Consider the following 16,364-nt stretch of genomic DNA (forward strand, 5'->3'; position numbering starts at 1 on the left):
ATGTGAACAGACATTATGTCGCTTGACATTGCTGTGTTTTCAACTCGAAAAAAAAAAACCCCCCCCAAAAAAAAACCTGACAAATGAAATATTAATAACACTGACCCATGCTGGAATCAGACTTCTTATTTACATTTACAATTACATTTTGGTCATGTAGCAAATGCTCTTGCCCAGAGCAACTTACAGAAGTGCTTTGTCATTTACTCATAGAATGTATCCTAGCCAGTACAGTAGGTTAGAGTTCAAGATTCCATTGAACTAGAATTCTGTTGAATCAAAGGGATCAATTCTGGTATCTAGAATTGTGAAACAAGTATAAGCTCTATCTCCGACAACAATAAGTGTAATAACAAACATTTTAAACCAGGCCGATTTAGGTTTATGTGTCAGTTATGAAGTGAGGTGTCAAGCAACCTTATGAGCAGCACACTTAAGTAAAGTGTTGCTAAACATAATAAAAACTATTCAAATTGTGCTATAACATCAGTCATTTTTTAGTACATTATTTGACCTATTTCAATTTGCCTCAGAAGAGAAAGGGTTAAAGAAGGGGATAATCCTCGTCTTGTGATCCTAAGTCCAAGTATGAAAGAAGGTCTTTATGAGTTTAGAGCGGTCAGGCACACAAACACACACCCTCCTGCGGTGCACAGCTGAAACTGGTGAGTATATTTTTGTATATTTTGTGAGAGTTGCTGTATTCCACTGATGCAGCTGTGTGGTTTTATAAGTGTTCATTTTCTCTTCAGTCATACATATCTGACACTTGTTTTGTGTACTGAAAGCACATTGTTGACGACTTCTGAGGAGTTAGCTTGACTGACGTCACACCATGTTGGTTGATGAAACGTCTGGAATATGCAGTTTCTTTCTACCTTTCTTTTCTATTCGTGGCATTCATTGAACTGTTAAAAAGGGAGTATTGTCATTTGAATTAGTTTGAATTAGCTTGTTGCAGAACCCGGATAAAGTACATATGCAGGACGCATGTCTTTTTATTTGGGTTAACGTTCCCAGCCATAATAAGTTTGTTTATAACTTCCTATTTTAGATCTTTCCAAATTGTAATGAAAATAATGTAGTTCTGCTTAGATCTTATCTTGTTTACAACATGCCAATGACCTCAAGTAAGTGTTTACGTGCAAATATGCATCTAAGCTCAGAATGAGTACATAAACACACTTTTTCCATTTCATATAATCCGCACTGGATTTTCCTGTTCTATTTTGACTGCATGCTACTGTTTATACATAAGCCAAAACATGGAAATGTAGAAACCTTTCGAGTAAGGTGCTCCGCTGGTTATACTGCAGTTACTACCCTGTCCTTAACAGTAAAATCAACACTTTCAACTATACTGATTCTACAGTGAGCAAATGACTGTCTCTTCTTTTGCATAAAGAAGCTGATTATGCATTTTCACATGTTGTTTGTAGCACGGTCGGATCGCGCTTGCTATGCGCCCTGATGTGGTGGCGGCGAGTAGTTGGACGTATGGAGGAGTGTGAAAACAGTGGAGCAGAGCCAGAGGCTCTGGCCCCAGGAAGCCCCGCTGCAGAGCTGGACCTCACCAGGCTCTCCTTCGCATACCAGGGCCTCCTGGAGATCCCTTATAATATTATTTTTGAGCAGCGTGACACCCTCGAGATTCTAGACTTGAGCTACAACCTGCTGGATGAGTATCCTTTGTCACGTTGTGTGGATGTCATTGTATATACACAGCGAGTCCAAAGGCCTATTCAAAGACCTTTCCAAACACCAAGATTAACACCATGCAGCGCATAGTCAGTCCTTAACTCGGCGGTAAACGGAGCCCGGCTCTTCTGGGGGAGCTGGAGAGGCTGAGCACCCTCATCCTGGACTGTAACAATTACAGCGCTCATGTCAAGTTCCCCTACATACCCAACCTCACCACTCTGTGGATCAACAAGAACAAAATCAGAAACCTCCCCATTATAGTAGATGAGATACGTCGCAAGTTCCCCAATATTAAGTAGGCTACATTCGGCTAGTTCTCTTTCTGTATTGGCATTAGCTGATACATGAGGAAAGAATTACTGTTAATGTAGCTTATATGTACTTAGTAGACTTAATATACTGTATTTTGTTCCTGTCAATTGTGTTTACAGGCTTCTCAGTATGATGAATAACGAAGCAGCCCCCAGTTACTTTAATGGAGGGAGTCTCACCCAGTACATTGACTACAGGTAAATAAAATAACAAAACTGAAAGCTGTATGTGCAAAAATATATATCCTTAATCGCACAACTATAACCTTTAAATGAGCTCAGTGATGATTAGTCACCTAAAATATAACTCATTTGAATATTTTTATTGTGGACATCTTAATTTAATTGAAGTAGTTTTAGGTATGATATAAAAACTAATTTGTATATCTGCTCCACCTTGTGGTCAAGTCATTTAAAACCTGTGTGTATTATGCGTTTTTATCAAATTTCAAATTAAATAAATCCTTTAAATTCTTTAGATAAATCCTCCAATATGAAATAGCATAACTGCACGAATTAAATTGAAAAACAAATTTATATTGAAAAAGGTCAAATAAATAAAGTATTATAAGTATTATTTATAGTACTAATAAGTATTATAAATATTCTTAGGGCAAAAATCCGGTAAATGCCTTAAGGAAGCACTTGAGCAAAAACCCATCAACTTGTTATGTGCTATAACATTTTTAACACCAACATTTAAAAATGTTTTAAATCAGTAATTTTATAATTATTTAGGTTATTACGATAGAACATTTCAATATCTCAAAAGATCAGGACAGATGTGGGTCGAAATAAGTAAAAAAGCTTACATAATGTCATAGTTAAGCATCCCCATGGTAAAGAAACAGATTTGCTGCCCAGAGTTTTGGTAGAATTAAGTTTTTGCTTGTTTTTTGTTTGTTTGCTTGCTTGTTTTTTAGCTAGGTTAGTGTGTTTATGAACAACACGGTCATACTGAGATCCACTCCCCTCTGCAGGCAGTATGTTATCAGTCAGATTCCCAGCTTACACGTGCTGGATGACACGGAGGTGCAAGAGACTGAGCGCGAACATGCCAGGAAGACTTACCGGGTGCAGGGGACCAGGGAGGGCAGCAAGAAGAGGGAAAAGCTCCGTCACGGAACGACAGCTGCTCATCACTTCACCACACTCTCGTGAAATCTGTACTCCTTGAAACCAAAAACAAACAACTTTTCATTCCATGACTGCATAAGAATGAGAACAATGTGGACAAGATGTAGTTCAAGACTGCATTTACAAAGTGATTTGAAACCCTTGTGCATGACAGCCATTAGTCAGGCAATTGTCTTTTCTTTGTTTAATACGTTAAAAAAAGGTTAGACACGGGAAAGTGTTTGTTTTGTTTGCTTCAAAAGGCACAAATTGTAGGGGCTTGTATATTCTAAATATGATGAAATTTGAACTGAATTATGAAAACGTCAGTTCTATACAAAGTTGTTTCTGAAGAGCAAATTAAATACGCAATGCATAACGCTACTGTAGAGCTTAATTACTACTTCAGTACTTCAGTAGTAATAACAATACCAATTTTCACTGGTTTCTAGTAATACTGGCGCTTTTTTAACCACTTTGAATTTATTATTTGATTAATACTGTTCATAGACTGGGGCTTTCAGATCACTCACGTTTAACATAGCGTTAAATCGCCACAACCGGGCGCTGTTAGCACTGAAATGGCTTTGGCGCTTCGGCTCAGTGACAATGTATGTCAGTGATTATTCCTTATTTTTTATGATTATTCTTTATTTTTTCAACCGTGCGGAAAACACAAACGAAAGAAGAAAAGGAAAAAATCCTCTAGGAAAGCAAACTTTACCGTACAGTTACAATGATCTCTCGTATCCGCTGGTAGATGTGTAATAAAGAGCTGAATCATTACCGTAAATGAGGTAACACTATCTTAAAACGTTTTTAAAAGACATAGGGTTAAGCTCTGAAGTCAAATTACGAAAATATTTTAACAGTGCAGCTACATTTCACAAAACGGACTGTAAGGGAAAAAATAACGATAATAAAAAAACCGAATGTATAAATTGCAGATTTAAATCTCATTTGTAATATGTACTTTACGGTACTAGGCTGTTCGCTAGCTAGGTTGAGGTAACGTGCTAGCTAGGTTGGCTAACCTAGCTAAACTCTACTAGCTAAACGGAGTCCAACTCCAGAAATTGGTGTGAGATTGGTAAGTCATACGAAATAAAAAGTGTATCTTGCGAAAAAAAGACAAGCATGGTGTAGATGATGGTTTCTGCATTTGTACAACTTGTAACTTTACAGTAACTGCATTTTGTTGATGACTTTAGCTATAATGGGTTAATAGTGGCGCTGACAGTTCGCGGATGACAGTTAGCCAGTTAGCTAGCGGTTAGCTCGATGAAAGATTGAGTTGTTCTGTAGGTTAGCCAGATAAAAGATTAGCTAGATAAAATGACCTTAGTGTGTCGTCAGTAACTTTGTATCGTCTGTTATTTGTGATTTCACCTGTTAACAAGTATGGCTGGACCACTGTACAGGGCACTTTAGTTTAAAAGCTTTATCTATTCCAGTCGTACATATTCTTGCCACCTGCCTGCAAGTCATTTAACGTTTATTAATAGATAGTAAGTATGTTAAGGGATGCCAAGAAAATGCCCCTACAGCTTAACATCCACTGACATAGTGGTGGTGGAAAGGCCATACCTGTGCTTTTGTAATCCTCTTCATGTATAAGTAAGTATATAAAAACATATTTTAAAATACTCCTCAGTATTTTCTTCAGTATACTCCTTAATACATGGCTTCAGTAAGCCCATTTTAACAAGGCTATATAGCTTCAAAATATGGAACCATATATCTTATTTTCTCAGTTATGTTGTCAGTGGAATTTAGAGACTGGCTGATTTGCTGGTGGTATCTCACGTAGTCATTAGTAATGAAAAAAAAAATCACTGGCGGACAATATGATGGACGTGTTGGGGATTTACTATAAGCCTTAATTACTTCTGTACCTTAAGTATTTCCATAACTGGTTCAGGTGTTTAAGCACCTAATATCTAGCATTTAGATGTTATGTATTGTAGGCTACATCATAAGGTGACCCTATGACCTTAGGTGTCATTCAGTATCTCCATCCATTCTCACAATGTAAGCTCGCCCACCTTCACAACAGATATCCCATGTCTATGTCCGGCTTGTATGTCATATAATAAGAATTTGACTGTTGCTGTGTAAAGTCCCAGCACTACAGTCCAATGTCAGCCCCTGTTTGTTAGCGCGCAGAGTGGCATGTTTGCACTTCTTAGCTTATGTCAGATAAGCTGTGGGATCTAACTTGTCTCATTTGGATCTGCCAGACATGAAGGTTTTGATGTAAGCTTTAGATTTCTCACCACATACTCTAGCCTTTAGATAAACTAGTCTGAGCATATAGACACTGCTTGCCCACCCTTACTCAATGATGGTGGCCTGTCCTATCACAGAGGGTGCAAACCTGGCTTTCACGTACCAACCTCTGGATTTTGGCAGAGGCTCAAGCCTTTGGTGGTACACAGAGGCCAAAAATGAAACTAAAATGCTCATTTGTAGAGAGAAATCTGTGACCAAGTTTGGAGAGGTAGCTGGGTATTTTAGCTTGCGACGGCACATTCAAAGCAGGACCCTGTGTGTGTAAATTTGATTTGGTTAAATAGTCTGGTTTACTTAAGATCATACAGCAATTTTCTGTTGATTATTTCTGAAATAAACCGTCTTTTATTCCTTAGATACGCTGAAGGGAGAGTTTGTGTGCAAGGAGAGTGCCGTCAGCTATGAGTAACCCTTACGCACATATCACTGAGTCTCTGGACCCTCAGAAGCCTGCACATAAATTCTTCAATCTCACAAAACTTGGAGACCCAAGATATGGTAAGAGAATGAGTGCATAGCCGAATCTTCATGTGCTCATTTTTTTTTAACAAGATAGCATGTGTGAAAAATGTGATCTTGTAAAACAGTGAGTTATAAAATGGCTAATACTACTACTACTAATAATAATAATAATACTAATAATAATATTACAAATACCTGAACTGTATTACATATCATATGAGAGACTCTCAGAAGAAGCTAATGGGAGTATCGATGATGCAGGTTAAAACTTGTATGCACAGTTGTTAGCTTTAATTGATTTCTTCCTTTTTACAAAAAAAAAACAAAACTTTTTTTGTTAGTTTGTTTTTAAAGAGCTACAGTAGCAACAGGCACCCTGCCTTTTATATACAGCTGTTAGGAAGAATATATTATTATTGTTGTTGTTGTTGTTTATTTATTTATTTTTAAATATACAGAACGCCTGCCTTTTTCCATTCGTGTGTTGCTGGAGTCTGCTGTGAGGAACTGTGATGAGTTCTTGGTGAAGAAGGAGGATGTAGAGAGAATCCTCAGCTGGAAGGAGACACAGACCCAGACGGTGGAGGTGCCATTCCGGCCCGCCCGTGTCATCCTGCAGGACTTCACGTAGGTTTAATTACTGCTCACTCTTTCATAATCAGTCTTGGTTTGCTAGCTCGTAACTAGCTTGAGTTGCTATTGCTCTTGGGGTTTTGTGAAATAGTCCTGTGTTTCTTGTTGCTTGTATCTCACAGTAATAGCAATGTTATTGTCAGTTTCCATCCAAAAACCTGACCAACATTTTGATGCTTCTGAGAGTTGTTTTTATCACCATTATATATAACGCTGGAGAATTCTGTTTCGGCTAGTTTTGAGGTGTGTGAATTATTGTCTAAGGTGTCTGAATAATTTTTTCTTTGCTATGGTCAGTGGAGTACCTGCAGTAGTGGACTTTGCTGCAATGCGTGATGCTGTAAAGAAACTGGATGGAGATCCTGAGAAGATCAACCCTGTGTGTCCTGCTGACCTAGTCATTGACCATTCCATTCAGGTGGACTTCAGCAGAAAGTACGTTCTCTTCCTATTGTAGTAGTTGAAAGTACCAGATTCATAACCTTTCTAAGTAATATTCCACTTGCTGGCTTCTGAAATAAGAACTGGTTTTCTGGCAAACCAAACAAACATTTAAAAGCGAGCTTTTGTCCCTATGGACATGTTTTCACACGCATGGTATCTTCGACACAGATTATAGGTGAGGTGATGTTCTTCTTTAATAACTTAATAGAAATTAAGCACGATGAGTAATGGTTATTGCACAGTGTCCTTATTTTCCAAAGAGTCTTTACTGGGTTAAGGGGTGAACTAGAATTGTCAGGATTTTCATGTTTTTAAGTCAGTGTCTTTGTATGCCATTATGTTGTGAGCTCCATGCTGTTATGCCATTGGCTATTGTACAGTTAAAATGATTGATTCAGTGCCCAGCATGTTATCTCCTTGGGGCATGAACTGGCGTGCATTCGTTTCATTAGAGAGACGGGTTTACAGTGCTGCCCCAGACTTTGAGATGCCTAGTCTGGCAGTGTCCAAGTAGGAAAGATCTAAGCCTTTGACTTGCCAAGAGCCAACACAGAGTGGGCACTGGAAAATAACATCCATTTAATTCATCACCCATTGCCAAGTGAAGAAAATACAGTTGGTGCATGGGGAGGGTAGGCACTTAATAATAAGTCATCATAAGTTTTGACTATGAATTTTTGTATTATATTTATACAAAATGCAACTGTATTGTTTTCGTTTAGTGTATTCAATTTATTATACTCATCAGGGCCCAATATCAGGTTCACTTCTTCACCTGATTGAATTGTGCTTAGGGTCAACCATTATCTGATCAAAATTTAGGTCATTGTCAGGGTCATATGTTTGGCTCGGCTGATATTGTGGACTTAGTTTAAATGAGGTTTGCATTGTCATTTATATCCTGTGAAAGCACACTGCACTTTGACAGTGAACTTTACTACAAATGACATTAAGTTGGTGTGTTTTACTGTCATTACCAAACTCACCATCGATTGCACAGCCCATGTTGCACTTAGGCACCTTTGAATGTGTGATTTGATGTTTAACCTTCTAAAGTGGGCTCTTGTTTTTAAATCCTAAAGTTCATCATATAAAATGATTCTGGGGTATAAATTATGAAAATTAATATTTGAGCTATGTATTTGTACAGAAACTCATTACATAAGCATTATAATCGGAATTAAGCCTTTTTTTCAAAATGTTTTAAAGGTCAATGCAAATAGAACATTTCAGAGACATGTACGTGATGCTATTTTTAATGCATTTTAGGCCGGACAGTCTTCAGAAAAACCAAGAACTCGAATTTGAAAGAAACAAGGAACGCTTCCAGTTTTTAAAGGTAATCCCACATGTTAATGTACTAGCCAGAGTTCACATTAGGATACTCGCACTGAAATCCTGGCTATGCATTTTAGTCCTGGCTAATAAAACCTTCATTTCTTCGTCTGCAGTGGGGTTCTAAAGCATTCCAGAACACACGCATCATTCCTCCAGGTTCGGGAATAGTGCACCAGGTCAACCTGGAGTACCTAGCCAGGGTGGTGTTCCAGCAGGATGGCTACTACTACCCCGACAGCCTGGTGGGCACCGATTCCCACACCACCATGATCGATGGCCTGGGGGTGCTGGGATGGGGTAAGTGTTTAAATGCTAATTTATGGCTGCAGTGCAGCAGTTGTCGGGCACCACAGTCCTGCACACTTCAGGGTTATAGTGGGTTTGCTTGTTTTCTGGCAATTCATTTGAAATCCAGGAAAAAGGTTGTACACTCCTGTGTTTAACTGCTCTAGCATCCAACATTTACACTTACATTTTTACATTTACAACATAAACACTATTTTAATGTGCTTCTATTAATAATAAGGACCTAAATTGGGCAGTTTGGGATCAGACAAGTTCCTTTAGAAGGCATTCACAGCAAAGGTTCTTAATATTTTATTGTTTGTGTGATTAGAATGAGATTATACTTGATGATGATTATCTGTTCAGTCGGACCCGACTTGCGGCCACTTTGAGACATACTTTTCCAAGCTTTCCTATCTTTAACAGCTTCTTTCAGTTCTTTAATTTACATATTCATGTCAGCCTTGATTATATCTAGCCAACGAGTTCTTTGGCGTCCTCTTCTTCTAGACCCACTAACAGTGCCAAGCATTAATGATGTTTCCAGGGAATTGCCTCGCATGACATGTCCGAAACAAGAGAGCCGCTGCTTGTTTTTTTTGCCCTCTTAATGATATTCTTGGTTTGACACGCTCTAGAACCGTCCTATTTGTGACCATATCCGTCCACGAGATGCACAGCATTCGCCCAGCCATGTGGCTGGAAACAGCTACATGTTGGTCCCAAGTCTGGATAAATGGGGAGGGGTGGAGAAAGCAATGGCAAACTACTCCACTATTATTGCCAAAATACTTTATGGAGATTATACTTAGATTTACCTAAATATATATACTTTAGTTTCTGGTTAATAATGTCTTCATTTTTCTTCAGGATTTTTACTTGTTGTACCACAGTCTTGTATCTCTTTGAGCAGGTGTGGGAGGCATTGAAGCAGAGGCAGTTATGTTGGGTCAGCCTATCAGCATGGTGCTCCCAGAGGTCATTGGGTACAAAGTTCAGGGCACACCGAGCAAGTACATCACCTCTACTGATATTGTCCTCACTGTTACAAAGGTATCTACATTTTTAAACCATTCTTCTTCTGTTAGACTATAAGTGAATCATTGTTTTGCCTTGGGCCCTGAAGAGAATGAAATCATTGTGTTAGAGTATGACTGGATTTCTTGTGTGAGCTAAGCAGCTGGGCCCTCTCCTGTTGTGCATCTGCAGCATTTACGGCAGGTCGGCGTGGTGGGGAAGTTCGTGGAGTTTTTCGGCCCCGGCGTGGCTCAGCTCTCCATCGCAGACCGCGCCACCATCGCCAACATGTGCCCCGAGTATGGTGCCACGGCCGCCTTCTTCCCCGTGGACCACGTCAGCATGCACTATCTCCAACAGACCGGTACGCTGTCACTAGTGCACTTGTATGTTTGTTTATCCTTTTCAATTTCAAACCTGTTAACCCATTTGGAAACAGTTTGGTTTGAGTGCTAGAATCCATCACTTAGACTTAGGGAAGTACTGTACCAGAAAGATTTTCACTTGTAACAAGCATTTGTGTTTTGCAGTGACAGGCATTTTTGCTAAGTCATGGACCTGAGATGTAATGTGTGTTTGATTAGGACGAGAGGCTGAGAAACTTGGTTACATTGCCCAGTATCTAAAAGCAGTGGGAATGTTTAGAGACTACAGCGATGAAAGTCAGGATCCAGACTTCACAAAGGTACACTGCATACACACACACACACACACACACACACACACAACCATGCACATATCAGCTGTTTTCCACACAAGGAGTGTCTTGCTGGCAGGGAACCTGAATGAGCTGAGAACCTGTCAATTGTTGTCAGCACATATTATTTCAAGTGATGTTTCAGGACAAAGTAACCAGTTTTCCTTTGCCAACATCCAGCCTTCTATCCACAGTGATGTTGTAATGGCCCTTTGCATAAGTCGTTTGTCTTTGCCTCCATTTTCTTCCTCTCCCCATGTAGGTGGTTGAGCTTGACCTCAGCACAGTCGTCCCCTGCTGCAGTGGTCCCAAGAGACCACAGGACAAAGTGGCTGTATCGGAAATGAAGCAGGACTTTCAGACCTGCTTAGGGGCCAAGGTGCATAACACTCACCTACAAGTAATGAGCACCCTGGACAATCTGCTCCGTAGGGCAGAAGTGTTTGTCTTTGCGTTTTATGTCTGTGTGTTATGCTTTAGGTAAAAACGCTCGTCTCTCTCTCTTTTTTTTTTTTTTTTTTTTTTTTTTTTTTAGCAAGGTTTTAAGGGATTTCAGGTGCCTCCTGAGAACCATGATGTCACCATACCATTCCAGCATAATGGAAGGGACTACTCCCTCTCTCACGGATCTGTGGTCATCGCTGCCATCACCAGCTGCACCAACACCAGCAACCCCTCCGTCATGCTGGGTGCCGGTACGAACGTCCCCACCACACGGCTGCCAGTGCGGCCCGTCATAGCCAGACTTGATGCTTGGACTCTGCAGTGGTCAGGCATGACTTGGAGGGAATGCCTGACGTGCTCATGGAAATCACACCTCTGTAAGCACCATTACTGCTTTTGCAGCTTAATGCCAATGTTAAAAGAACTGTGCTTTGCGTCGTTTGTTTTTTCTTCAGGTCTCCTGGCTAAGAAAGCCGTCGAGTGTGGATTGAGCGTGAAACCTTACATTAAGACGAGCCTTTCTCCCGGAAGTGGAGTGGTCACCTATTATCTGAGGGAAAGTGGGGTGATGCGTTACCTCGCTGATCTAGGGTGCGATATCATTAAGGCATGCTGAAAATGAACTGAACTCCCCATTAAAAGAATGTATTTGTGAATGTGAAATATGGTAAGGCTAAGCCTCTGTAGTACAACTCTGTTACTGATAACTCGTATAGTGCAAGTCCAGTATGTAAACTCTATAGCAACAACTAATAAAAGAGTAGTGATGTAATTAAAATCATGTTTAATAGATAAGGCAAATAAGAACGAACACAACAAAATTGGTCATTGGTTACTTTTAAGTGATCCATTAGGAGTAATCAGATGTGAAATAATTGCATGCGAGAATTACAGTTTGTATATGAGCCTTTGCATTTCCCCTCCGTTAGTTTCGAGGTGGTGGGATATGGCTGCATGACCTGCATAGGAAACAGCGGGCCACTTCCTGAGTCCGTTGTGGAGGCCATAACACAGGTGTGAGCCTTCACTGAGCTTTTTTCCTGATCTGATCTGCACTGTTTCTTTTACACAATACTGCATACCGTACACAATACAATACCGTACAATGTGAGGTTAACTCTTCTCAGGGAGATCTGGTGGCAGCTGGAGTCCTGTCTGGAAACAGGAACTTTGAGGGCCGCGTTCACCCAAACACGCATGCCAACTACTTGGCCTCTCCTCCGCTGGTCATAGCTTACGCTCTTGCAGGCACCGTGAGGATAGACTTTGAGAAGGAGCCCATTGGTGAGTGAGATTTGAGCGGCTCACCTAACCACCTTCTTTGGTTTACTAGGTAGCTTGCCTCCAAGTGTATGTGTAAGTGTATGTGTATGTGTAAGTTTTGAGCAACATAGTTATCATATACCAGGGAGACCAGTTGCTTCTCTGTCAACTTGCAGAGAAGTTGAACAATAAATTTTTTGCTTGGTTTTGTGTGTTTGAGCAGCTGTGAATGCGAAGGGGAAGGAGGTTTTCCTGCATGACATCTGGCCCACTCGGGAAGAGATCCAGGCTGTGGAGAGGCAGTTTGTCATCCCAGCCATGTTCAAAGAGGTCTATGAGAAGGTGGAGGTGGGAGAACCAGTACAAGGCCTAGTAGAGAAATGGATTCACTGCTCTTAAGCATAAAAGCTCTTGCCATATGATTCAAATCTGTCTTGGTATGGGGTGTGTGGGGTTTGTTTTGGTTTTGTTTTGTTTTTTTTGGGGGGGGGGGGGTTGTTTTGTTTTTTGTTTTTTGTGTGTGCTCTAGGAAGTGAATGAGCGTTGGAACTCTCTCAGTGCCCCCTCTGAAAAGCTGTACACCTGGGACCCCAAATCCACCTACATCAAGTCCCCTCCATTCTTTGAAGGACTGGTATGATGTACCCTGTGTAGTAAAATATATCAGTTCAATCTTAATGAAAGTGGAAAACAAATGAATTGTGAAAATCAAGAAATGGTCCTTGTAAAACCGTTTGTGCTGATGTGTGTAGTCTTTCGGTTTAAGGAATTACAGCCTATTACATGCAATACTTGCCTTTGGCCTACTTGTGAAGATGCGTATGTTTTAGACCAGGGAACTCCAGGAGCCTAAGTCTATAGTAGATGCATATGTGTTGCTCAATTTGGGAGATTCGGTGACTACGGACCACATCTCTCCTGCCGGCAACATCGCCCGCAACAGCCCTGCTGCTCGCTACCTGAACAGCTGTGGGTGAGGCTCATTAACACCCGCAAACACGGAGCTCTGGCATAGCAAAGGGGTTACAGAAGTGTTAGCACTCAGTGGTTGGGTATTAAAAGCAATGAATAACTATGTGTTCTCCTGTAGGCTCACCCCTCGAGAGTTTAACTCCTACGGCTCTCGGCGAGGCAACGATGCCGTGATGGCTCGGGGCACGTTCGCCAACATCCGCCTCTTCAACAAGTTCCTCAACAAGCAGGCCCCTCGCACCATCTACCTGCCCACAGGGGAAACGGTAGGAGATCTGTGCTGATATGTTGCATAATGTTGGTTTTTAAGATACAGTGGGGGAAAAAACAAACTTTTTCACCAAATTGAAAAGGTGTTCCTCCCCCCCTCACGTGGGCAATTTAGGTAATGATCTAGGGGGTTTATAGTGCTTTTGGCTTTCTCTCTTTAATCTGTGTTCTCTAATTGCAGTTGTCTCTAAAATGCCATTCTCTCCTGCAGATGGATGTGTACGATGCTGCAGAGAAGTACCAGCAGGCAGGTCACTCCCTGCTGGTGCTGGCAGGGAAGGAGTACGGCTCGGGGAGCTCCAGAGACTGGGCCGCCAAAGGCCCGTTCCTACTGGTGAGAGCCACAGCTTCCTCTGCTGTAGACAGACAAACAAACAAGCAAACAAAAAAGTATGATTTTAGCTCCTGCATGTGGTTTCACCCCATAGTCATAGTCATAGGAGTCTTGAGCAGCCGAAGCAGCTCTCGTACCTTTTCCCAGAAGCCTGTGTCCTCCCTCAGGGAATCAAAGCTGTACTGGCCGAGAGCTATGAGCGCATCCACCGCAGCAACCTGGTGGGGATGGGCATCATCCCTCTTGAGTACCTGCCCGGAGACACGGCCGATGGGCTGGGTCTTACTGGCCAGGAGCGCTACACTGTCGTCATCCCTCCGCAACTCACACCCAGAATGCTTGTAGACATTAAGGTAAGGTTTTGATAATAGGCTGACCAAAGACTAGGCAACACACACACCCAATTGATCATCAAATCACCCTTGTGTAGTCTTCTAAGCAGGTGGACTTCATTGCCCTCGGTCATAGCTTTTATGTCGGTTCCGTTTGCAAACGTTTGTCCTGGTGAAAGGTTTGTTGCTTTTCCTGTATAGTAACTGCGGCATCCTACTAAAATGCTATCATGACTGCACACTTTGGTTAGATCCAGCATCCGACCATTGGCCTTCTGCTTTTTCCCCCCCTGTCTTGTTCAGCTGGACACAGGCAAGACGTTCCAGGCGAGGATGCGCTTCGACACGGATGTCGAGCTCGCCTACTTCCACCATGGTGGCATCCTGAACTACATGATCCGCAAGATGACCGAGAAGTAGAGAACCCTTCGGACCCCTCGAGTGAAGCGGGCAGTTGGAGCGCCCATGCTCCACGTGTCCCTACACTGACGGAAATTTTCCTCTTTTTTTTATTTGGAAGAGCCAACTAACTCTTTGCTTTGTTGCCTCATCAACTTTATATATGTTGGTTAGTTTTGGGATTTGGATCTAAATGTCCATAAATGTCTAAATTGTCTGAAAGTCAAATACAATATGAATTAATGATATATACACTAATTGTTGTAAGGTATGAGATTCAGGGCTAGTGGAAGAAATGTCAGTGGTGGTCGTGGTGAGGCTAAGTAAACAGATCCAATAACACACTGTTTCTCTGAGGCTCACACAACACCCTGTCTATTGAACTGTGTCCCTCAGTCATGCTGCTTTAACATTAATGTGCAGGGTCTCTTACCCAAGATGCTTAATAAAGTTAATTAATTACAGTGCTCTAGAACCATTAAAGATTGGCATAATGGCTGAAGGGCATAGGCCTATGATTGAGGAAAATCATTTGATTTCGTGATTATTGTCTGACTCACAGGGTATACACTTCAAACTGGTTTAGTTTCTAGGCCTACCTCAGTGTTGCGTAACATTAACCTTACCTGTTCAGTCTCTCTTGCATTAATTTGCTTTTTTTGGACACTGTTTGGTTAATTGCTATAAATAACCATATTTTTACATGGGGGAAAAAAATCACACAAATGGAATGGTAAACACATTAAGAAAATGAACCGAATCTCACTTTGGCTGAGTTTTTTCCAACAATGTAACAGGGTTATTAATCCAAAGTAGTTTTTAAAAGACATTTTAACATAAAATGGAAGCTTTGGTACTTGACACATTCAGTCTTTTCTTTCTCTTGTTTATCTCTCCCCTTTTTTGTTCATTTTGCACAGTAGCTCAAATAGAACATTATGTTGCACAAAGTAGTTGTGGCTTAAGGATAGTAATTTAGATAACTACAATTATTATTGTTATTACTATCGGTCGTCATGATAATAACTATCATTAGTAGTTTTAGGTTTTTTTCTGATGAGTAATATATCAAGAAATGATCATAAATCATATCTGACTGCTAATATACTAATTTAATAATGGATCTCTGAAAGTGCCTACTATCACCAACTGTGAGGTGTATATTAGTTTCTTCTTGAAAGAAGTCTGTACATTGAGGTCAGGGGCGTGAAGCTCCAGGCCAGGAGGGCCAGAGAACAGCAGAGTTTGGACACTTTCCTCCAAAAACTGCTGGACTCTGCCCCTTCAAGACTGCAGTTTGATACCGCTGACGTGGACTGTATCATTCCAGATCAGCTATTTCATCAGCTCCTTTAAAAAAAACAACAAATATATAATTTGCTGTAGTTGGAGTGCAATTTTTGGAGTGACCCAGAATTTGATTTAAAAGCCATTTAACATCATAATCTCTCTCAGTCACTCCTGAGTCACTCCAATGCCCATTTTCCCTCTTAACATGTTGCAGGCACAGAAAAGGTAGCTCTGTAAATGTTTCACCTCATGACAGCAACCAGGACATACTGTACTGAGAGGTTAGACCGAAGTAACAGTTCATACAGAATTTCAAAAGACCATTAAATTTCCCAGTGTGCATGTATTTATCTGAGGATATAAAAGCAATAGAACCTACAGGTGTCTTGACTTCCAGATATGCCCTTTTATCATTCCATACCATGCATTCATATGTTTAATATTTAAAACTTTGCCCAAATAAAGTTTTTTTTTCCCTCATGAATTCAGTCTGAGTAAGAGTAAACACTTTCTCTCTCTCACACACACATATACATACATACATACATATTTTATATATATATATATATATATATATATATATATATATATATATATATATATATATACATATATATAAATATATATATAGATACATATATATATACATATGTATATATATATATACATATACATATATATATAAATATATATATTTATTAAAAATTATATATATATATATATATATATATATATATATATATATACACATATATATACATATA

At 40.4% G+C, this 16,364-nt stretch overlaps 2 protein-coding genes across 4 annotated transcripts; both read left to right on the forward strand.

The window, feature by feature from the left end:
* Window positions 1–400: 400 nt before the first annotated feature.
* On the forward strand, window positions 401–3,507 carry LOC113577333. Of its 2 annotated transcripts, none has more exons than XM_027009921.2 (5): window positions 401–665; window positions 1,440–1,682; window positions 1,814–1,996; window positions 2,133–2,210; window positions 2,993–3,507. In XM_027009921.2, the coding sequence occupies exons 2-5, from the start codon at window positions 1,471–1,473 to the stop codon at window positions 3,171–3,173; spliced, it is 654 nt and encodes a 217-aa protein (XP_026865722.1). In that variant the 5' UTR covers window positions 401–665; window positions 1,440–1,470; the 3' UTR covers window positions 3,174–3,507. The 2 variants fall into 2 exon arrangements, with proteins under 2 accessions (XP_026865722.1, XP_026865723.1); XM_027009922.2 differs by having other exon boundaries at window positions 1,817–1,996.
* A 99-nt stretch (window positions 3,508–3,606) lies between these two features.
* On the forward strand, window positions 3,607–16,084 carry aco1 (aconitase 1, soluble). Of its 2 annotated transcripts, none has more exons than XM_027009920.2 (21): window positions 3,607–3,925; window positions 5,777–5,918; window positions 6,341–6,509; window positions 6,813–6,950; window positions 8,229–8,298; window positions 8,411–8,594; window positions 9,496–9,635; window positions 9,792–9,963; window positions 10,184–10,284; window positions 10,559–10,675; window positions 10,832–10,991; window positions 11,196–11,331; window positions 11,670–11,754; window positions 11,868–12,024; window positions 12,227–12,351; window positions 12,533–12,637; window positions 12,834–12,976; window positions 13,094–13,241; window positions 13,457–13,579; window positions 13,747–13,932; window positions 14,215–16,084. In XM_027009920.2, exons 2-21 carry the CDS (start codon window positions 5,822–5,824, stop codon window positions 14,329–14,331), a joined length of 2,673 nt encoding a protein of 890 aa, XP_026865721.2. In that variant the 5' UTR covers window positions 3,607–3,925; window positions 5,777–5,821; the 3' UTR covers window positions 14,332–16,084. The 2 variants fall into 2 exon arrangements, with proteins under 2 accessions (XP_026865721.2, XP_026865720.2); XM_027009919.2 differs by lacking the exon at window positions 3,607–3,925 and adding an exon at window positions 3,933–4,218.
* The last annotated feature ends 280 nt before the right edge of the window (window positions 16,085–16,364 follow it).

The sequence above is a fragment of the Electrophorus electricus genome, chromosome 19 (genome assembly GCF_013358815.1).
Source record: "Electrophorus electricus isolate fEleEle1 chromosome 19, fEleEle1.pri, whole genome shotgun sequence".
Taxonomy (NCBI): Eukaryota; Metazoa; Chordata; class Actinopteri; order Gymnotiformes; family Gymnotidae; genus Electrophorus; species Electrophorus electricus.